The sequence below is a fragment of the Sebastes umbrosus genome, chromosome 16, assembly GCF_015220745.1.
Source record: "Sebastes umbrosus isolate fSebUmb1 chromosome 16, fSebUmb1.pri, whole genome shotgun sequence".
Classification (NCBI taxonomy): Eukaryota; Metazoa; Chordata; class Actinopteri; order Perciformes; family Sebastidae; genus Sebastes; species Sebastes umbrosus.
This window is the reverse complement of record NC_051284.1, coordinates 11,908,854-11,933,261: the sequence shown is the minus strand read 5'-3', so window position 1 is coordinate 11,933,261 and position 24,408 is coordinate 11,908,854. Positions and strand designations below refer to the sequence as shown.

The window sequence follows — 24,408 nt, the reverse complement described above, 5'->3', positions numbered from 1 at the left end:
TCATGGATGACAGCTTAGCCATCATCCTCCTCTCTCCCACCACCTCCACTGTGTTGAGGGGGCACATATGACACATACTGGTATTCACCCATGATTATTTATAGCTACTATAATACAATGTAAAAAGAAAGTGAAAGAAACGCTTCAATAGATCTGAACTGAAGGGGGTAACTTATCTATCTTAGCATTTGATTTTATTGTAACATATACAGTATGTGATTACATGGTGAACATATTGTAAAAGCAATATTTAATTATTACAGGTTGTGCAACAAAAAAAACCTAGATTAAATTTCCAACCTTTTTTCTGCAGTTTTGCAGGAGACGGTGCAGCTTACCCTCGCATGCACTGAGCGAGAAGCAAGGTGCACCCTTGGCAGGTTGCCATAGTGATAACACAGATTCACACAGACAGATAACTGTCGATAACTACATATATAGGCTAACTGTTGGAGGAAATCCACAGAGACAAAACAACAACATGTAGACTCCACACACAAAGGAGCTGGTGGAACCCACAATCCTATAGCTGCTTAACACACCATCCGATAAAAACATCTGGCCTGCAGTTGCTACACTGGTGAGATTATGCTACCAATATATGATAGTCAGTTATCAGAGGCACAGTATCTGAAAGGTTTCTGTGATCTGCTTTCCACTGAAGAAGTTTTGCGGTACCAGCTACAGCACTTCACCTCCCACAACTACAATAACCAATGAATGTTGATAAGGTCTCCCAGTCCTTCAAGTTGTTGAATATCTGTTAGCATTATATCAAAGTCTTGAACTGTTCTAATTAATCCTCAAGGAGGAATAGTAAAAAGTAAAGAAAAGACAGCAAGTGTGTTTGATATAACTGCTTTGAGATAAATCATGTCATAATAATCCCAGCGATATCTCTGATCAAATATTTAAGTCAAATTGAATCTTGATTTCTTTTTTTTGGTAATAAAGGAAGAAATGTGTAGCGAGAAATCCAACTGTGACATCTGTTAATTGAACAACCCATGAATTTCTTTCTTTGTCCAACAGGGGGAGATCCTGCCTTGTATATGTGAAATTGTTTGAGAGAGTGCAGAGAAGGGGTTGACCTCTATAAAGTTTTTAATGGAAATGACCTAACCCCATACTTAATGAATGACTGCTGACATCTCCTATATGAACATATTAACTACAAGAACAGATAAAACCAATTAGAAGTTTTATTGAAATAAAAAAGCATAAAGCAGTATAATTTTTTAATAACATACTATTAAATGATTGGCACCTTCCTGACACCAGCTGCAGGGTGGGAGAAATTACAGCTTTTTGTTTGCATGACAAAGACCTTAAACCTGAGAAGAGGTCTAATCAGACAGGATAATTGAAAAAGCCTGTGTGCCGGGTCTTTTAGACTAATGATTTAGAAGTGTTGATGTTTTGAAGTTTAAAGCACAGTCCTGATGCACTGTAGCAGTCATCATATTCTTGCAAACATCCCTACAACCCATAGAAGTGTAAGTATAGAAGCACTGAAAAACTTGAAATCTGCGGTGACATCCGACATGGTTATTTTTCGGCTACACCACTAAAATCAACATGCTACAGTGCATTAAACTTGACAATGGCATGTATGGTAAACCTGTCTGTTATCATCATGAAATATATTGCCTAAGACTATTCACAACCAACTCTCTACATGTCTTGATCTGCAACAATTTGCCACTCAGGCCATATTGTCATGTGCATCTTCTCTAAGAATTCCTAATATGTCAGATTTTAATCACTGCGGTGTGTAGGATTTGGTGGCATCTAGTGGTGTGGTTGCAGATTGCAACCAACTGAGTACCCCTCTGCTCACTCCTCCCTTTCCAAGACTGCCGTAATGTGAGCCACTGAGTGCAAAACCGGGGTAACGCCGTTAGCTTCGCTCAGAGGCCATCCTTACCATAATAACACTACTTTATGGCTGGCGGTTTTACACTCTGCGGCTCATGTTTCTGCAGTTTCACAAGCGTGTCGGAGAACCACGGTGGCCTTAAGGTAACATAAAAAAGCAAAAAGCTCTATCTAGAGCCAGTGTTTATTTTATCCGTTCTGGGCGACTGTAGAAACATGGCAGACTCCGTTAAAAGGACCCGCTCCCTATGTAGATACGAAGGGCTCACACAAAGCTAACGAAAACACAATAATTCAGGTGATGATGCACTAGTAAAAACATAGTTATGAATATTACAGTATATTCCATTTCTGCTAATAGATCACCTGAAATGTTACACACTGTTCCTTTAATCCTAATAAAATGTCTTTGAACAATGTTATTTTGGATAGGGAGGATATGATCTGTATATTTTTTTTCAATATTTTGTTCCGTCACAGTCAAAGATGAGTGAATTCTGATTAATTTCGGTGGCTCTATGAAAAATAAATAAATACTAAGTGATATGTCTTGTTTTTATTTGTATTACTATATTAAGTAATATTATATTCTAACCATGATATAAATGCCAAATCGCTGGAGACCATCCTGACTCACTTCACCAAGAACAGTAAAAGATCATTATCTTTGACAGATGATTCAGAGCTGCTCTTCATCTTTATTTCATTGCTATTTTGGTTAGCGAGATATAAAATGCATGAAATGTCAAGAACAGTTTGATAAATTCATTGAGGTTTCCTGGTGTGAGCCGAAATACTGCCATCGGGAATACTGTTGTTATTAGGACAAGCATCGGATAGCTGAATAATGTAGTTAGGTGTCTGACAATACAAATAAAATCTTCAGTAAGTTTTATGTAAATTCATGTCACTAATTTTAATATTTGAACTCTAATTGGCACAGTAGCGAGAGTGCACTACAGTCTGATTTTTCAAAGTAAACAGGCACCACACAGACACATTTTTCCAAACTTTTTCTTCAAAAATTTAATTGCAGAATTATTTACACTGGATGACCTCAGCAATGATCAAACTACTCAAAGAGGCAAAAATCTTTCAATAGCTCAGCTAAGAAAGAGTGGAGAGAAATGCATATGTTATTGCAAACTATACTCAAATAATACAAAAAAATAAACCAATGATACGTTAACTTGCACTGAAATAACACACAGAGAAATGCATATGTGATCGACTTAAATAAATAAATACATATCAGTGGGACAGTGTCATAATTTACTAACTCTCTAAAATTAATAAATAAGCCTACATTCAGAATCAGTATTTCGCATGCCATCATATCAGCTTATAAAAGAACCATAACAAAGTAAAAATGACAACAAAACATGAGCAAATGCAGAAAATAGTTATGTTTCAATGAAGCATATATTATATATTTATATATCTATATATATTTCTTTACAAATAATGAATATTTGGCATTATATTCATCCTCACTATAGATATGATATACAAGAGATGAAAATAGTTTTAGCTAAACGACTACCTTTTTCATTTTTATCTAGTAATTATAGAGTGGTTTCACATTCCAAGTTCAAGGAAGTGTTGTATCTCAGTGAGTCTGACGCTCTTTCCACGTTAGCATGGATACGAAAAAAGTCCCCTTGAAATAGTTCACATCACGGGTTCTAGAGTTCAAAGCAGACAGTAGACAGTCGTACCAGAGGTGAGGCCACAGATGTCGAGATACGAGCTGAAATGATAGAAATATGCAACTGGGAATGAGAAAAGGTATAGGCGATGGCAGGAATGGTTTGGTGAAGGATAATGTGGCTGTGTAGAGTAATGATTTTACAGTGTGCTGGATAAGTCAAAAAAAGATGGCACTTGTAGTTAATTGCTGCCCTCATGACATTAAATGTGACACTGGTGCAATTTTCTGCCCTTGGGGTTTTTCACAAGGTTTTGGTGGGTGACTAGCTGTTAAATTACCATAATTTCACCACAGTGGAATCACAGTCACCGTTGAATCCTCACAGTATCACATGCACACCACACAAGCGTACGTCAACCGAAGGGGTCCAACATAAAACACAGACTGATATAAGTTTTAAGGACATACAAGATCACTTAATAACAGGAGGCCCTAACCCTAACCCTTACAGCTGTTCATGCTGCACCCCGTTTGATTGTTATCAGGCCATTAAATATGCATTAGTCTCTATAGTCTCTATAAGAACCATAGATGTGGGTCAGTAGGGGCCTACAAAGCCTACTACATAGTAAAAGTGAAAGCAAAACTTAAAAGCAACACGTTCTAACACATTGTATGACTGAATGAAACGTTACATTTTTAACACTTCTTTAGATTTAGACATCTAAACTATAACTTCTTTAGGTTTAAGCAACAAATGCACTTAGTTAAATTTAGGGAAAACATTGTGTTCTGGCTTAAAATAACAATGTTCCAAAAGTGGAAGTGAAACTTACCCTTACAAAAAAGAAGTTTATTAAAGTGTGCTATTAGTATAGTTCTTTAAACTTAAAATAAGAGAGTATGCTTTCAGTTTACTTTTTATGTACTTATCAGAGATACACTTAACAAAATTATACTTAGGTATACTTGGCTCATACCGACAAGTATACAGAAAAGTCTAAGTGTATTTAGCAAGTATACAAAAAGGTCCAAGTATACTGGGCTTATTCTGAAAAGTTTACAGCAAAGTATAAGTATATTTGGCTAAGTACTATAAGTTCACTTAAAGAAAACGTACAAGTATACTTGCAGTAAGAGAGAGTATACTTTAAAGTGTACTTTCATAAACTAAAAAGTGGGCTACAAGTATAAAACTAGTAAACTAACAGTATACCTATAAGTTCACTTGTAGTATAGTTCATACTATAGTTGCAGTACAAAATACAACTAAGATGTAAACTAGTTGTGTACTCAAAGTGTACTACTCTTACATTTAAAGTATACTTAAAAGTATACTTTTATAAACTAAAAAATGGGCCAAATTAGTCCCAAGAAGTATTAGTATTATTAAGTAGTACACCTACAAGTATACTACTACTACATTGATATTAGTATACTTATTACAAAAAGTATACTTCAGATTATACTTGAACTATACTTAAGTTTACTTCATAAAATAAACTTGAAGTATACTTCTTTTTTGTAAGAGTAACGCTTCCACTTCGGTCACTAGAGGTCACTGTCGTGTTCTTTTATACTTTCTTTCGGTGATCTACCATGTGAATAGATGATAGAACCTACTGTTGGTTATAGTAGGCCCCTATTGACCCACATCTATGGGGCTTAAAGCGACTGATAACGCCTATTTAATAGCCTGACAGTCTAATGGGCTGCTGTGTGTTCATACCAATTTGGACAAAAGAAAAGGTTTAAAAACTTTTCATAGATGAACAATTATTTTTACTGGGAGACAAACTTGACCCAACCATTACAGCAGAGCGATTATTTTCATAGTTTAGAAAATGGCTCGGAGAGAGTCTCAGGAGTACCAAGGTAATATCTTATCCTCCGAAAGGGAATGGTTATGCAAGCCCAGTTCTTACCTCTGACTGTAGCTGTAAATTGACTAAAGCCTGTGTCTATATTGCACAAATCCTGTGCAACATTTTTTTCTGTTCCCTTGTGACTTCTGAAACTGATTCCGCCATACAATTTGAAATGGTTTGGTCTCATTGCAATTATGCGAATGCCTCTTGGAGGAGCAAGAGATATATGCTTTAAACCGAATCAAGGTGGCGGATACACCTCATTTATTTCACAGCCCTGATCCCTTTGCATAAAGGAGAAACCCCTCTGTTGTTTCAATGACAGCCTCCAGTGAAACTAGCCGAGCACAGATTGACAGAAATACATGTGGTGCTGATGCTTAAGTTCTACAGCATAGCCCACTATTCAGCAATACATTTATCAACACAAGCTTTGAAGGGCCTTGGAGGCTGCTTGCTTGATCTCGCCAAGGACCCGAAATCTTACATAAGCTGCTTTGCTTAGTCAAAGGCAGGCTGAAAAATACCCAGCGCAGCGCCTAAGCGATCGTCACAGAGCAGCCTTCCAGCTACACAACAGCATACAACACCAGCAGTTTGGGGCTCAGCGCGGAGCTCTCGTCTCCTCTAAGCCAGCATATGTCAGGCCGAGTCTGTCTCTCTCCCGTCTGCCTGCCACTGTGGCAACAGCAGGGGAACGTCTCTGCTCTGCCAACTGCCTGGCATCACACAACCAGACGCTTTCCAGAAAACCCACTGTCACACTGTTAAAGGTCCCTGCCTCTGCAATGAAAAAACAGCAGAATTATAGACGGGTGTGCTTTTAAAGAAATGCCTAATCTAACACTCAGCCTTGGGCTATAAAAAGCCCAATCTTTAATTGAAGTATTGCACGGCATGTTTGAAACACTGTCACTCTACCGCTGACTTTGGTTACTTGGTGATTTGTTGGACTGAGTATACTTTTTAGCTCTCTGAAATGTATTGTCTGAGCTCTGCTACACGTATTTATGACAACTAAAATATATCTACAGTGACAGGATGGGTAAACACATCTATACTTGGAGTTATGATGGGCTGAGAGCCTATAAGAGTCCTGCATATGGTTAAAAAATGTGGATTGTATTTCATCAAAAATACAATATGTAGCACAAAAACGTAAATTATATGTTATAGTATGGCATCCAAAATATGTTTCAACAGAGTGCCGATGACTATGGGACAATGTGTATCTGTGTGTGTGTGTTAGAGACATGCAGGTCAGGCCACAGTTGGGTAGTAATAGTGAAATCAAGCCACACTGACCCCAGATTCACCCTGTCTTTTCTGAATGTGTCAGCACTGCGCTACAAAAACAAGATACACTCACACATATCAACAAAACACACATACCGGTACTCACAAAATATTCAAATCCAGATAAATGTACTTCTTCGTTGTCACTGCCATATAATAAATCTCTGTGGTCCTACCCATAATGGCACACTGGCACAATCACTCAACCAAAAAGTCACAAAAAATAGATTTTGATGTGATCAGCTGACAGCGCATGTGTTGCATTGATTGTTTGTTTAGTACTGTATTTATTAAATAAAAAGCAGCACCGTTTAGTTGGTTGATTATCCAACGTTTTTACCAATAGACTTCAGTGTTTAGGTCAGTGATTTGAATATGAAATTGGCAACACAATTAAGACTGATGTTCTGGCACCAAAGTTTGATAATAAAAGAGCAGAAGAACTTTAGCTTTTGCTCAAAATGAGTTTATTATGTGAGAAATTTACTTATAACTACCTGGAAGTAAATTCTATGACCACTAGAGACTCTTATTCAAGGCCCTGTCACTTATGTTTTCAACTTTCACATCACATACCATGATCGGGTTTGCACCAGCTCTTCATGAATCCATCGTTAAGTTTGTGTGTAAATCCTTAAATTCTTAGTATCTACCAGCTACTTTCAAATTAGTGATTTACTAAATCGGGTTGCACCATAAAAAGATTGTTCTAGCAAGCATTTAGTAAATCAAGAGTATTCACGCAGTTTTGAAAAAGCTGGAAACATCTGATTATGCCAACGGTCATTTAGCCTTCGAAATAGTTGGGAATATCCGATTATGCTAACGGTCATTTGGCCTTCAAAATAGTTGGGAATATCCGATTATGCTAACGGTCATTTAGCCTTCAAAATAGTTGGGAATATCCGATTATGCTTACGGTCATTTAGCCTTCAAAATAGTTGGAAATATATGATTATGCTAACGGTCATTTGGCCTTCAAAATAGTTGGGAATATCCGATTATGCTAACGGTCATTTAGCCTCCAAAATAGTTGGAAATATCTGATTATGTTTACGGTCATTTAGCCTCCAAAATAGTTGGAAATATCTGATTACGCCAATGGTCATTTAGCCTCCGAAAGAGTTGGAAATATCGGATTATGCAAGCAAACCGTTATGTAATTTGAGGTGTGTCGTGCTATTTTCACGAAAAGCAATTGAAAGACATTTTGATCCACTGTCGGGTCCGACATGCCAACCATATGAACTCTTTAACTCCTCAATCTCTTGCTATATATTAGCAAGCTAACGTTAGTTTTGTCAATTGGTTCAGTTAGCTAGGTAACAGGTAGCCTACACCTGGCCGGTGACATGTGTAACTATTTCACGGTCAACCCGTTTTAATTTAATGTAGAAATCTCCACTTAGCATTAAAAATATATATTTTTTAAGAAAACTAAATGTTGTTGAAGAGCTGGTGCAATTGGTACATCTCAAATTTGTGATGGGAATCAAAGGCAAATAATAATATCTCACTGTGACAAAATATCCCACACTGGTCTGCACAGCCACAGACAGTTACTGTAATATCCTATTCCTCATGTATTTCCTTTCAACAGACTTGTGAAGTTTTAGTTATTTGAGACTTGCATCCCTCTGGAATGCCGTTGCCCCACTTTTGTTTCATTATTTCTCATCTTTTCCTAGAGGGAGTGAATGCAGTTAAGATACTGCTTTCAACAAGACTTTCAACAACATAGAACTTTTCAAGAAACATGAAGATTGCAAATCACTTCTTGGATTAATGAAACTCGTATGCAGATATTTTTGTTTGTGTTTTGGCAGTTTTTCTATCACTCCTCATTAACTGTGGCTGAGGGCGCTACTTGAAAGGGCCTGAGAGAAGTTCATTAGATGAAAACACAGCAGTGTGGTTTTGCATGTGCGTGTGATCAAGCCACTGTATGTATGCAACAAATCTAGATTTGTCAAAAGCAATAGAGAGGGGCAGGCAAGAAGTGAACATGAGGGAAAACAAATTTACACGATGAATATTCTTCCCGCTCACAATTCAAAAATACAACAGTACTATTGTGAACTTGGGTATGTACATTTCCCTTGGAAATAGAGAGAATTGTAATAAGTGCATAAGTGCATTTGTCTACACATTTTGATCTAAAGAGTTACACAAACCTTCATAGTTTTTTTTTCTACTGCATTGACATAATGAAAATGTTGGCACAAGACTTGCATGTTTTCAGCTTCAAGTAAATGTCAATATTTGAAAGTTGGCAACATGAGATATATAGAAAGTTGTTTGAAATGTGCACGTTAATGAGCTGACAGATGTCATTCTTCCACCAATCCAGACCAAGAAAAAACGTTTGACTACAACCAGATTGAGTAGAAAGCTGCACTTTTCAACACTGACCAGTCCAGAGCTTATAAGGGCTGCCTGAATAACCTTGAATGGGTGATCAGTGCCACATGCACATAGTTGAGGTATTTCAAGCATTGGCACTTTTCAAAGTGTTTGAACTTACAACAATTTTGTGATATTAGCTTGTAATTAACATTTATCCCGAAAAAAGACCAGAGAAACAAAAAGTCATAATGTAACCTTAAATTATTGAAAAACACTGAAGGGTTACTAACTTTGACCATTTTGGAACAACTTTAAATAAATATAATTTCTCTCATTTACTCTTTTTAGCTCAAAGGCCTGGTTGCTGGTAGGTTTTCAAAGCTGCACTTTTTAAATGGCACTTTGCAAATGCTGAAAAACTACACACGTACCCATCCAAGATATTGGATGAGAGAGCTTGTAGGCTGGGTATCATGATCACCAGCAAACCAAGGAGAAACCCAACCAACCCATGTCAGACATACATATCTGCTAACACTTATTCTGGCAATGGGAGAAGACGCTTGGCACATCCTACAGACCAATGGTGTTGGCGATGGGCACTGAGGATGGCGATCGAGATCAGACAACGGATGGATAAAGGAAGAGTAGAGAGAGTAGCAGTCTAGAAAAAAGGCTAGTTTTAAAGTTGTTTGAACGTGGGAGCAGGGAGACGTGCCGACCCCGGACCCTGTCTTCTCAAAGTCTAGTCTGAGCCTCGGGAATATAGATCTCGATGCTGTCTGCTCGCTCCGAGGCTGAGTTCTGCCGGAAGGAGGCTGCCCGCTTGGCGGCCATGAGCCGCCGACGGGCCTCCTGCCGCCCCCTGTCTGGGAGGTCCAGGGATCTCTCCCTCGTCACCAAACTCCTCTGTCGAATTGTCTTCTTTGGTACGGGAGCTGGTGGCTTCAGAAAGAAAAGAAGATAATTAGGGAGTTGTTTGTACAGCTTTGGTTAGTGCTTCAGCAATTTGTTGTGATCAGAAGACACCAACAAACCCAGCGTTCAAGATTTTGATGCAGCCCTGTTGGCATGTTTTGAGCTGTATCACAAACAAATCTGTGCATTTAAGTTTGCCAAATTTGTTTCAAAAGCCTGGAAAAGAAGGCGCGATAGATTATTTAATTAGTACTTCTTCAGATTTTTCCTGTTCCACAAATATTTCTGTCAGTAATTTATGAATATGATGATCTGAAGATTGGACCGTGAAAGATGCTTTAGCTGTTTTTCTATTTCTGGACTTTATAGTTTGAATATGCGTATGCTGCACTGTGAACCCATGTGTTGTGAACCCATGCGGACTTGGCATAGTAATACGCATGATGCAATAATATGAAATTAATTAATTAATTCTGTTACAACAGTTTTTCATACAGTCCTCTGGAAAATGATTTTTGCTAAGGGACTATATGAAAATGTTTGGGGTGAGGAAGGGAGCTGAAAGTTATGTTGAATCTTTTTTAGGAGAAAAACTGTTACACCCTTCCTCAAAATATAATAAATATAAATATATATATAATAATACAACACCATTGAGTGGGTACAACTTATTACACGGCGTTGTTGAATATCCGAATACCCAATCTGAGGTCTGCTATTTCTTTATAGCAGACCATTGCTATGTGTAACCGACCGTTGCTATGGGCGCAGTTCTGATGTCGGACTCTGGCTGACCGTTTTTGTGTCAAATTTTTGATTTCTTAAGTAAGTAGCCGTGTAATGTGTATCGCTCTGTTGGGGATTCTTTCACAGCAATGACCTGTACATTATCCCTTACTTGTTTCGCCAATAAATAGTGCATGGGAATTTAGGTAGGACTATAGTTTTCATATAGCCACTGAATTTTTTTTAAAATAATAAATATATCTAGGATCAGAAAGAGTTAAAGGACCAAAACATGTAGATGAACTTCCAAAAGAAGAAAAAATACCCAGTCCCCCCTTTTTCTGCTCCCCCTCCCCTAATACTTTGTGTACAGTCCCTAATCTAAAATGTTCAATCAAGTAAATTTAAATGAAAAAAGAATAAAATTTCTGATTTCTGAATCAGTTACAGTCTTTGAGATTTTATCTGAATCATTATTCAAAATACATGCAACTAAAAATGTAGTAATATCTTCAGGCTATCTGGATTCAGTGCCGAGCTGATCCCTCACCTTCTTCTCTGGGCTATCTACGGGCCTCCAGTTGTTGTCCTTGATCTGCTGCAGCTGGTCAAACTTCATGGTGACGTCTTCGATGGAGAGCTGCAGCAGGTCCCAGAACCCAGCCAGGTCCTGAGAGGTGGGCCGCGGCATGGCACTGGGGTCCTACGAGGGACGCAGGTGAGAAGAGGTACAGCAAAGATAACATTAACGTCTGTGGTGACATTAAGTACCAGAGCCAGATTGTTGGTTCCATGCCTGGAGTCCAGATAATAAGCACTGTTACGCTTGCACACACATACACACACTGTATACCCTTACCAAAATGAAGTTTATTCAAGTGTGCTATTAGTATACTTCTTTTGAACTTAAAATAAGAGTATACAGTACGTTCAGTTTACTTTTTATGTACTTATCAGAGTTACACTTAACAAAAGTATACTTAAAGGGACTGTTTGTAACTTTTTAAGCGTATAAATGTAGCGGGTCGCCACACATGCGCGCTCGCATATGCGCGTTCGCGTGTGGCCGCTGCCTCTCCTCCTCTGCCTGCCTGTCTTCACTCAGAGAGCGCGCGCGTTCTCAGCTCGCTCCACCTCTAGACGTGAACGCGCGCTCACTCCACACTGCAGAAGAGTTAGTTTAGCTCTGAGAATATCTAGTGAATGTACAGGGGACGTTTGTGCAGAAATAACTGCTGCAGCTCCTCCAGACCAACAGAGGTTTCCCGTGTCTTGTGAAGTGATGGAACTCCTCAGCTAGTAACGTTATCGTCTCGTTACCGACCGGGTGCCGGTGTCTCCCTGCTCTCTCCGGCTGCGGGCGGAGAGAGCAGGGAGACACGCTGCAGAGCCCCGCTGCATCAGCCTGCGCTGAGGCAGTAAAAGCCAACACTAGGATCAGATCTAAATCATGTTCATGGAGAGACCTTTGTCTGGTCAGCTAACATTACTGCCAAGCAGCTGAAATATAGAGTGATATTGTGATTTTAGCTGACGTGTGTCGCCTCACTGTTTTGAGCGATGCTCGTTCAGGTATATTTAGAGCGAGCAAGCGCGAGCTCGACGCTGACTTTCGTTGATATAGCAATATATAGTCAAATAGCAATAGGAGCAAGTATCTTTATGTAATACATAAATCATTGGCTAAGTAATATAAGTTAAGTCATTTTTTGCAAGTCCAAGTCAAATTTCAGGTCTTACATACAATAGAGTCATGACCAAACTAGTTATTGTACTTCAGCTTAGATCCACTAGATGTCCTTATCATTCATCAAAACAGGCATGAGTTTTGGGGATTTTGATTGAAATGAGGGATAACAACTTGTGATGGAGACCAATGCTGTCTTATTTCCATGAATGAGCTTAGAAATAATAAACTGCCTTTGTCAGTGCAGTCCTTCTAATCACTCAGTTCCTGCCATGAAAGAAACATCCGATAGAGGAGCGCCTCATTGTCTCTGCAACCGGCCTGCAGGTTTTAATGAGTCATGAGATTCTGTGCTAATGTTGATAATAGAATTTTGAGGTCATTTTAGTCCAACTTTTTCTGTTGGGTTTGGGCTTTTTTCCATGAATGCAGTTCCACCTGCTAAACATGTTCATTATTTATATGCCTAAAAAGCTGTTTTGTTACTATAATACACATCGGAACACAATCAGAAAACATGTGACCTATGACTATGAATGTTACCAGAAAGACTACACCCACCTACGTTACCAAGTCAAAATTTATGGGTCACATGGTCTTAATGTTAAGAATAAGGTGTGAGCATCTGTAGCCCAAAATAATTGAGCTGCGGGCTTCCTTCGCCAAAGTTCACCCATCAATATCTCAACATTAAATATTAAAACTGAGCAATCTTTGCTTTCTATCAAAAATCAAAAGCAAATATTCAGTTGGAAATGGTTTCTCTGAGCAGAGCCAACTTCTTATCTATTCTATAACACTGGTGTGAAATACAGCGTTGTCTCAACAATGGTCTCATCATACCACACTGTTTAATTTATTCAGAACCTTTTACACAAACATGGCGCTAATAATATCAAGCATTTGATTTGTGTATAGACTATAGACATTTAAGAAGTTTATTATAGAGCTGTTCATGTGTTCCAGATAAATGTTATTAAATCCTTTCAGACCTCTTGCACACAATGCTTTTATCATAAACTACTCATGCTTGTAAATGTACTTCAAAATGATATATCATTTATGGCCTTTGTTTTAGGGTTTATGTCTATCCATAGACGTAATGGTTATAGATATACATGTAGCTATGTGGCATATTGTTTACAAACAGCATGGTTGCTGTAGTTGTTTGCAAGTAAAGCGGTTGCACGTATTTATTCTTTGCAGAGTTTAAGTCAACCTACTGCTTCAGTTTTTGATTTCTCCCAGCCTGTCTCAAACCAGCAGAATCTGCAACATAAACTGTGATGGGCCGCGTCGATTCGATAACCCCAGAGACGTTCCCACACTCGCACTCACAAATCTCATGACATTTAGATTAGGTGGCTGGTGAAGGGTGCTGCTGTCTAATGGTCCAATAGATTTACAGTATGACGGCAGTGCCTGGTATTATGCTACATTTATGGGTGAGTTATTACATGATTTTTTTAATCCTTTGGTTTCTAGTGGTTCTTTCTGCATTACAATGTGCATTATGTCCTTGCCGCATGGCCATGTTTAACAAGAAATATATCAAAGAGATGCAAGATGCTCTCAAAATAGTAATTGATTGAACATTAAAGGGATAATTTTGAAGTGGGGTTGTATGAGGTACGATATTCAATGTACTACCTACAGTAGATGACGGTCGGCACACCCCCAGTTTGGAGAAGCATACCGGAGTTACTGCACGGAAGTAAAGCAATGTACTGCTGTAGACGGGGATGGGTATTAAAATGTATTTTAGCCACCTAAAAAAATCAATATCAGTTGAAGTGTAAGTATTTAAAAAAATGTCACCCTCTTACCTTGCTATCCAACAGCCCTTTCCGACGGGGAACTGAAGCTGTTGTATCCATCTATGCTCTCACCAAAGCCACCACACTCCATTGAAGAAAACTGACCTCACAGAATATGGGGGTTGCTGGTCTACCGCTGCCTCGATGGATTAGTTAGTTTGTGCTATTGTGTGACTTTGGTGAATCCGAACTAACCAAAGTCACACAATAAGACAATCTAACTAACCGATCGGTGCAGCGGTAGATCAGCAACTCCCGTATTCTGTGAGGTAAAATTACTGTTGTTTTTTTTCAATGGAGTCTGGTTGCTTTGGTGAGAGCATAGATAACAGCCTCAGTTTCCCATCTGTAACATAGACTGTATAGCTGTCTCACAGCAAGGTAAGCCGGCGGAAATAATGTAAATATAGCGTACACTTAAACAGATATTGATCTTTTAGGTGGCTAAAATATGTTTTGCTGCCGGCACCATCCACAGCAGTACATTGCTTTGCTTCCATGTGCTAACTCCTGCCTGCTTCTCAGAACTGGAGGCATGCTGACCGTCATCTTCAGTAGGTAATACACTGACTAACACTGTAGGTAATACAATGACTAATACACTGACTATGGATAAATACCTCATACAACCCCACTTCAAAACACCCAAACTATCCCTTTAAACATTCATGATCCTATAAAAGCAAAATGTTATGGCATCACAAAAACAAGCTCAAAATGTGAATGAAAAGCAGACCTTTGATTCGGTCACAAATCATTGAATTGGATGACTTTTTGTGCCAAATTGTGCATCAATATTAAACTGTGTCAGTGAAACTGAGATTAAAGTTTACAGTAACCTCATTTCACTTTACAGTTATTTTTTTTTGGAAATCTCATATGGCCTGACTCAAATCCTCTAAATTTGCATAATATTCCAATAGAGAGCCAACGTTTCACTTTGATATTTTTCATAATATTATGAGATTAGTATAAATCTCCTTTCTACAGCAAAACGCTTTATCAAAATTACTCCAGATTTGAAATATCATAGTGTCCATCATGTAAGGTAAGCCGAGAACAGCACGCATTTCTGTTATCTGTAATTACCGAGGGAGAGCCTCAGCACTTCATCAGCTTTATTCTGACCCCTGAACTTGTGATGTTCTGCAAACTGTCTCAGAAGTCTTAAGGCTTCAAATATCCAAAGCTGGTATATTTAGGAGGAGTCAGTGAGTTTTAAGCCCTGGCTGTGTAAAGTGTTGCTTTTAATCCTGGAGCTCCTCCCAGAGAAGCACACTGTTTGTCTCTCGTTTAGAGCATCAAGCTTTATGAAAGTTGATTCAGGTAGAGAGAAATTAGACATCTCTTTAAGCTCCTAATTTGTGGGCATTTATCTAACAAACAAAGTCAAATTATAAAGTAAATATTGTTCCATGTTCATTTGTCATGTGGAGAAATGCATCTTTTTGCAATGAAAACTGTGTAAAGGTGTCCTTCAGTGGGACAAAGTCATTTACTTGGTCTAAAACTCTGGTTCAATGTATCTGATCTCCGTGACATTCCCACTCCCCCTGAATGAGCAGTTTCTGCAAGCAACACCATCTCTCATAACTCCGCACCAACTTCATTTGAAATATTGGATACCTACTCAGATCAATAAAAACGAGTTGTGAATAGTGCAAGAAAAATATGAGGCGGAAATCTGTGACCTTGTGTGTGTTCCTGCCCTGGATGAGCAAAGAGTGGCTGGTATCTGGATATTTAGGTTTATTTGAACCCAGATTAGGCTCAGCCTTCTGTTCTTGCATCACTGAAAATACACCCATCCATGCTCATGTATTGTTCATTTCAAAACATTCAGGTCACATATAAATGTGCAATTGATTCTCAGTGTTGTAGCTTTCCACAATCAGTGATATTCAGGGAGCTTTCATTCAGTTTGTTAGTGCCGACGAAAGCATTAAATGCGTATTGTTGGAGGAGGTTGGAGAACAAAGGTTGCGAGGACACATAAAGGAGTGTGGGAAGTGTTTCTAATGACAAAAAGTTAATTTCACAGCACAGCCAGTGTTTTTGGACTCTTATGCTTTGTTCACTCTGCAGCGGCGTCATTTTTCTTCGCTCACTTAAAATTCAGATGTGATGTTTTCTGATTTATGCATATAGAAAAAAAAGTCGAATCGAGTCTCATTATTTAAATTCTGATCGGGAGCTTACAAATAAGCTACAAAACTAGATTTGAGCTACATGTGACTTGAATGCTAAGTGTTTCTGTGTTGCCATGAAAATAATAAAATCTGACTTTTCTACTAGGACTGAGAAATGATTCATACATTGCAATATGGGAAAAACATGGATAATATATGGGTTTCAATAATGAAAATGGCAGCTGGTTCATTTCTTCCACATTTCTTCCTTTTTTTAAAACTTATTTTTCAACCATTTTACCCTCCATTATTTTTGCTGTATGGTTTACTATTCATGGATAATCATACATACATTATGTAGAACTGCATTAAGATTTACTGCCCCTAATTGTTCATGATTGTGTGTAATTATGTAGATGTGATGGTACCTGGCAAAAATATTGGTTCTGTTGTTTCTTTTGTTGTTAATGACATATAGAAAGTGTGATAGATGAAAATATTGAAGTATTGTCATCTGTAATTACAAAAGACAGTTGGCATACATCACAATTTGTTTAAGCTAGTGTTAGCATGGAGGACAATGATAAATGTAGTTAGGCTGACGAATCAATTCAGATAAATCTTAGAACAAACACACATATGCACACACACTAACCCGCTATCATGCCAAAGCATGTAATAGATCTGCCTGTCCACCAGAGTCACCAGTGTTAGTGTCATGTTTTATATTAACATGTGTGTATGAAGGTGTAGTACCAGCAGGGGGCAACAAAACCACTCACTTAGGTTGAGGCAACACAACCACTTAGTTAGGTTTAGGAAAAACGTCATGGTTAACCCTAAAATAAGTACAATATGTATCATGAGTACGGAAAACACGTCACAAACGTCACTGATGTAACTTACAAAAAAGAAGACCAGTCTCGATCACTGGCCTCCTGGTTGAAAGTCCTGTGTTTGTTGGACCCATCCACCTCAGTCTTTCTCACTTTTTATTCTACGTCACTAGCTCTGAGCATAGCATATTTACGCTGATGCATTTAAATTGCACTCAGTACAGACTACCTGGCATACAAATGACACGCCAAAAGCAAAAATGGAGTTTTAATATATGTCAATTGTGTCATTCATACGCCTTTTCATGAGACCGGGCTGCACACACACGCACACACTCTTTGATGGGTTTCTTACCAGGTTTTGCTGACACAGCCAGTAGAATTGCTGGAATTTCTGAGACATGAGCAGCTGAGCGCTTCCCACTGCACTTCGGATTTTACCTAGGGCTGAAACACACACACACACAGCATATCAAGTACAACACATACAGTACAGTGACATACATTCAGTACAGTACATTACAAAACTTTACTTTCAATCTGCCTGCATAAAAGCAGCCTCAAATCGGACATATATGAAGCTTTCAGGACGACACTCACTCTCCTCCGACAGGTCGTTCTCTTCAGCCTCCGCCTCCATCTCCTTACACCAACCCTCAATCCTCTTGGTCTCTGTGTGGAGCAGTTGCATGAACCAGCTCCCATCCCTCCTCAGGGAGGGGGAAGCCCTGCCAGACTCGCCCGACGAGACCGCGTTCTCCCGCGGGGAGGGGGGTTCCAGCTGCCAAGTGGTCTCGCTGGTGGTCTCCCTGGGGCTGGGGGGTTCAGTGGGGGTACGGTAATCCTCGCGGTAGCTGAAGAGCCCCTGGGTACGCACGGTTCGCACCGCCCCGTACTGGGTGGGCGTGCTGGGCTCTGAGTGACGCTGGAAGCCCCCGCCGAACTGCAGGCCCTTGTCCTCCATGGTAGGGAAGCCCTCCAGCTCCATGTCAGCCTGCACACCTGCAGTCACACTGTTGGAGCGTTTGAACCTGCCCTGTCTGAGGTAGAAAGACAAAGATGAATGCACACACACATTTATATACACAGGCCACAAGAACAAATAATGGCAAACTTCAAAGATTGAGGTCTTCTAATGAGCTTAAAATCCCAGAACCATTATCTCACCCTTTATTGGTGTCCTCCACCTGGATCCCCACAGAGTGGTACTCCCGCAAACCTTTGCTTTCAGATTCAGAGTCCGTGGCTGCTTCAACCTAATGTGAAGAAATGATACAAACCAACAGTGCTTCTCATTATGTGAGCCTCCATTCCCCAGTGCTTCTGGGTTTATTGGTTTGGGACTGGACGGAGCACCACAACTGTACACGGCCTGTCAGAAAGTAAACACTGTATGATTTATGGAGGCAGCAAAGGCAACACGACTGAAGAGGTTTCCTGCAGAGGATTTTAGCTTTCTACGGAAGTTAATCTAAAAAATGAGGAAACAGAGGATGTGCTTTATGTTATATTGCACACTTAATACTGTCTAAAAAAAGGTTGCGAGGTGCGAGCGTGTCCGTCTGTAAATGCTGTAACGTCAAGCGCCACTTCACCAAAGTCCACAGCAACCTTTCATCGGATTTTCCGGCTGGTAGAAGTCTACGAACAAAGAAGGTAAAGGAGCTGAAAACAACGCTTAAAAGACGACAGTCTCTGTTTACCAAACCGACGAAGAAGGCCGACGCAGCAACAGAAGCTTCGTTTAGTGGCGCACATCCTGACGAAACACAAAAAGCTCTTTGCCTATGGAGGGATTGTAATAGAGGTGATGAGTGCAGTGGCTGAAACATTATTAAAGGAGCATAAAAGTAAGACAGAAATGATGTCAGCTATTGCTGATGTACTACTTGGTGCTATGATTAGCTCTCGGATACTTTAATTGAGTCAAATTAGCTCTCAGAGGAAAAAAAGGTTAGAGACCCCTGATTTAGATCAAACAAAAGCTAAACGGTGAGTGAATATTGGATTTACATTCATCAGGTGGCCAGAAACACAACTTCCATTGAATGCTAATGTTGCTCCATGTCTGCTGGATGTGTAAATAACAAACTGTTCACTTTGATATTTCAAAAGTAACACAAATAACTGGCAAAAGAAAAATGCTCAATACTTAAAGTTAGGTATCATGGGTTGTCCTTGTCAAGTATCCACAGCTGTGCGACCACACAGTGACAGATAGGGCGACATTAGTGGATATTATGGGATGGGAATGAAGAGTGACTGATGATGATCCCGCCTGCCCCTGCACGGCTGCGATCCTGATCCAGGAGCCCAGGCTCAGAGCCTCTTTATCGCCGCCTGCACCGCTCCCCAGAGCCCCATGCTTTACTGTCTTTATGGAAACCCTGTCAGTGCTCACCATTTTTTGCCACGCTTTTCTATCTGTCAATGCTTCTGTGTTTCTCCAATTGCTCATCTCTTTCCTGTTTAATTTCTTTGCCGTCACTTCTCTCTTTGTCTAGCGTTCACAATTTCCTGCTGGCTTACTGTCAAAATCTTTCCCTTTCTTTTGCTGTCTTAAGCCTTTCTTTGTCTTTTTATCGTCATTTCAGTATTTCTTCTTTAGTGGCCAATGAGTTTTTCACTGTGACTGTACCAGGTCTGCAAATCACAAGTTTGATGATACAGAGTGGCCGGATATTGAGAGAAATGTATGGCTGCTCTCCAGTACTGTGGTTTATGACTAAATACCATAGACTGTATATAAGAAGTGGACGTAGTCACCATGACGTCACCCATTGGCTTGTGGACTGCCGTTTTGAAGCCTCGAGTTCGGCATTTTGGCCGTCACCATCTTGTTTTTTTGCAACCAGAAGTGACACGAGAGGGTGCAGCTAAGTTTGAATTTTTAGGCAACCAAAATGTTACAATTAACTTTCATGAACTGAAAACACACTGTGAAAGGGTTTAAGTTGTAAGACGAAAACACGGACAACTCTCCATGGTAGCGAACCTGTCCATCACAAGGTGACCACGCCCTAAATCATACCCTGCTTTATTGCCTATTTGACTCTAAATGGGACCATAATTTACTGAATGAACATCATAATGTATTGAAGAAGACTTGAAACTAGCCATTGAGACCATAAACTCATGTTTACAATGTTTACTGAGGTAATAAATCAAGTGAGAAGTAGGCTCATTTTATCATAGACTTCTATACAATGAGACTTCTTTTTGCAACCAGAGGAGTCGCCCCCTGCTGGCTATTATAAATAATGCAAGTTTAAGGCACTTCAGCTTTGGCTTCACTTTTCAGACCCGGAGGTTGCCCACTGCCAAATACCTGCAAAACTAATGACATTCCCATCAGCCTCAGATGTACTGTGTTTGGTGCTAATTATCAAATGTTAGCATTGCTGACTCTAAGTAATGATTCAAAGAGCTGCTAGTGTGGCTAAAAGATACATCTCTGTGTATTCCTGAATATCATCGCTGCCTTTTCCACTTGAATGACTGCAAGAGCCATCCATAAATGACCACATGAGGCCTTTAGAGCGTCTGACATTAATAAATCCTCAGCTCAATGTAGTATTATGACTGTGAGAGTGAGTCAAAGCCACCGGTTCAACATAGGGCGTGCTCCTGTTGTGAGGAAATGTCAACCCTACCGTTAGTGAAGAGTGGTCAGTACTAAAGCTGGGCAAGTGACATTTTTGGAGAGCCATTTTGTATTCTGTCAGGCCGTTTGGGAGAAGCTGTTAGCGGGGAGGAAATGATCGTGGAGCTGCTTGCTGAGGTGACCTCCATTACTTTGTGTTAGAAGCAGAGCAAAGTCCACCTCATGAAAAGAGAATGAGTTTCACTGTCCGTGATGGATGAGGACTGAAGGAGGACAAAACATCCAGGAGGCTGTGAGATTTATGTCCAATGGGCTTAACCACCCTGAAGATGTCTCGGTCTACCTACATAGAGATACACACACACACACACATCTAAATACACACACACACTGCTTCAGTAATCACAGTCACAACGTCAGCACAGGTGTGGAAACTGTGAGCATCAGCAAAAAGTTGAACAAAGCCACTGTGCCTCTCATCCAAAACACACAAACACCACCTGGTGACATTTTCCCAGCCACTGACTGTGATTAAGGTTAAAAGCTTTGACTTCCCTCCTTATTCAACCTCATTATGTCTCCAATTAAAACTATTTTTGTAAATACATCAATTAGTACTATAGAACACAAACATGTCTCAGCTTTAGCAAAAGCGCAGCTATAAGACAGCTTTAAAATGGTCCTCGAGGACGACAGGAAGTCAGTCACCACCACGTCCACAAGGTCAAAAAGGTCAAAGATTAAAGATATGTTGACCTCCTCTGGGATAGGGGTGTCAAAAAAAGGAAATGGCAAATCAATACAGAGGCAGGCTTATTCAGGTTCATTATACTTCCAGTAGTAGGTGAAGCAGACTGATTGGCCATTTGATATGATGGCGATGCAGCTGAAGCGGTCTGCAATATAGATAAATCAATATCTGCTCCAAAAGTCGTCTGCTGCAACAAATTATTGTCCTCTCCTCTAGTGACTGAAATGGTAGCCATAAATAAATTGGTAGGCAACAATATAGTTGCTATATAGAGCATCCCACGCCCACTATTCATTTTAATTTATTTATCTATTTTCTTTCAATTAATGTTTTGTTTTCAAAAATGTAATTTTTTTGTTAATGATTTCCAATGCATATGTTTAAAACCAATAACAATCTAACAATCTAATTAAAACAAATAACTCTGAATTAGTATCAGAATAAATGAGAAAATAAGAAAACTTCCAAAGAAATTATTAATAAATTTGTCCCAGTAAAGTAAAGCATTAAAGTTTTATTCTCTAACATGAACGTCTAAATGCTCCATTAAAGCTTTCGCCATCCTGCAAGGAACACAATTCTGGTGTAGAATTAATAAACTAAAAATGCATTTATTTTTGGTTTAAAAGTAGTCAAAATTAAATATATTTTAAGTATACATTTCTGGATTCCGTCTACCAAAAAATCAACCACATTTATGCTTTTAACTCTTCCTCCACCAGGTTGATAAAATACCAAAATTCCCAGAAAAAAAACTGAAGTTGTGAACTCCCTAATATTATGATGTTCTGGCAATTAACGTTGTTGCCAAGCAAAAGCTGCCCTTTCCACATGTTTGTCCCTCTTGTATGTTTCTGTAAATATGGACCTTTACTGCACCTGCATTGGTAATTAAAAGTGATTACAGACTTAACACACATCACTGGAGCCAATTTGAAAGCCAATATAATTATCTATTGCTCTCACTCACATGCACTCACACACATACAAATACATTTACTGGCTCCCTGGCTACTCCTTCCTTTAATTCACCTCCACTTCCTCTTTAACAGCGTCCGGCTCTTCCCGCTCTGCACTTATCTCAGCCATACTCTATTTGAGTTGTACCCCTCTCTGTTGGTAATGAATGAGCTAAATCGGAGCTAGATACATGTTGATTTGGAAAGGTGGTGCCCCGTTTGCATATCGCCCACCGTGAAGTTTGGTGAAGCATGACGTGACATGTTGCAGTTCTGCTATTTAAAATTAGCCCTCATCAGTGTGGTTAGGTGCCCCGATCGTCCTGGATGACTGACTGTGACCCTGACTAACAGGAAACTGTATGTGTGTGAGGTTTTACTTTCGAGAAAGTAGACAGTGATCTACTCACTGAGTGAGTGGTACGGTGAATAAGACACTGAGTGAATGACTGAGTGAGTGAGTCATTCGATCTATAAATGAGTGAACACTTTGGGGACAGAGTGAGCAAATGAATGAATGTGTGATGAATTAGTGTTTTTGCATGTGAGTGAGTGAATAACAATGTTTACATGAGGCAGTAAATGAATGTAACCTGGTTACTGGGAAACCTGCAATTACATTTGCAGGGACACTGGAAGTGTAGAATCATCTACCAGTTATTCTGTTAGACCGCCGGGGTGGAACTGGGTGTTTATTAATGCGTGATGATGAGCACTAATACATGTTCAGATGTTATATATAGTAATAATAATGGTCCAAAATAACGAATTGCGTAGTTTTAAGTAAAAAAACTTCAACCTTCACTTTCTTGGGGGAGGACAACTAAAAAAAAAAACTCCCAATACTTCAACGGCTGCACAGCACCTATAAAAACCCAGGGAGAAACCTGCAAATTGTGTAAAATATTGTTAATTATTATTAAATATAAATCATCCTGGCCATTCAAATTAAAGCAAAAAACATGAATGTCACACAGCATTTAGTATGACGTCATTATAAAACCCCCAACACTGACTACCAGCGTCCCTGCCTATAGGTATACTATAGGTACAGGCATTTTACATGTACTAGTGATTATTGATGATGGTGCAGATACAGGCTCTGTTGCGAGAAACCAGCTTTTTTTGTCAACTGTTTAGCTGAGACAACGGGCTTACTTTAAACATATTTATTTTAGTTTCAGTTCAAATTTGAGTCACACATTGGACCTTGCCTAACAAACAAATCATTTTTACAGCTTGGGGTGGATGGCCAGAGTGCAAATGCAATTTAATCAAAGTTTGAATCTAGAGGCCATCTAGATCTAATACCACTAAGACACAAAATGCAGATATCTAAGAAGTGAAAAATATTTCCAGGCACAGTGTTGCCCCCTGTAGTTTTTGATTATACAAACACATTTTTCAGTTTTTCACACACACATACAATCTGTACTATGCTTTCTTTCTGGTCAGTAAAAGCAACTTAAAGTCTAAAATCCTGTGGTGGAGGATTCTCGTCAGGATAAATTACTGTACATCAGTTTAATAGGCTGCTAGAACTAATGTGTTGGAGGCCATTTTTAATTGCTCCCATTTACACATAACTTGCTGCTGGGTATCCTCTAAGTTTTGGATGTGATACAACGCAGCGAGTGGATCAGGATCAATTGACTTTGAAGGGATTATTTATTCGCTGGCTGACTCCCCGATGGCAACGTCTGACAGTCAGTGGCTTCTGTGTAATTTGGGTGTTAGGCCGATCTCCAGCCAAAAGACTTTCTTAATATCACCTCAAAAAAAACAAAACCTTTAAGGTATGCTTGATTTATTTTTGCAAGGAACTTGAACAGCGCCCGACGACATTCAAACACCTTCAGAATGAGATTAATGAAGCTTTTATACCCCTTTAAATATTTGAACGGTTTTCAAGTTTAACTTTGCCCTGGACTTTGAGTAAATA

The 24,408-nt window shown here is 39.4% G+C and overlaps 1 protein-coding gene and 1 long non-coding RNA gene across 7 annotated transcripts in view; one reads left to right on the top strand and one right to left on the bottom strand.

Annotated features, from left to right (window-relative positions):
- The first annotated feature begins 119 nt into the window (after positions 1-119).
- LOC119504487 lies at positions 120-14,740 on the top strand. Its single transcript, XR_005210575.1, has 3 exons — positions 120-130; positions 4,730-4,739; positions 14,628-14,740. It is a non-coding gene; the product is annotated as an uncharacterized LOC119504487 (long non-coding RNA).
- dlgap2a (discs, large (Drosophila) homolog-associated protein 2a) overlaps positions 8,694-24,408 on the bottom strand; it is a 202,860-nt gene continuing 187,145 nt past the window's right edge. For all 6 annotated transcript variants that reach the window (XM_037796603.1, XM_037796602.1, XM_037796605.1 and 3 more), the window contains 5 exons: positions 18,320-18,408; positions 17,753-18,192; positions 17,508-17,599; positions 11,234-11,386; positions 8,694-9,984 (listed from right to left, as the gene is read on the bottom strand). In XM_037796603.1, the coding sequence (XP_037652531.1) occupies positions 9,778-9,984; positions 11,234-11,386; positions 17,508-17,599; positions 17,753-18,192; positions 18,320-18,408 (981 nt within the window). In that variant the 3' untranslated portion in view covers positions 8,694-9,777. The remainder of the gene's footprint in view (positions 9,985-11,233; positions 11,387-17,507; positions 17,600-17,752; positions 18,193-18,319; positions 18,409-24,408) is intronic.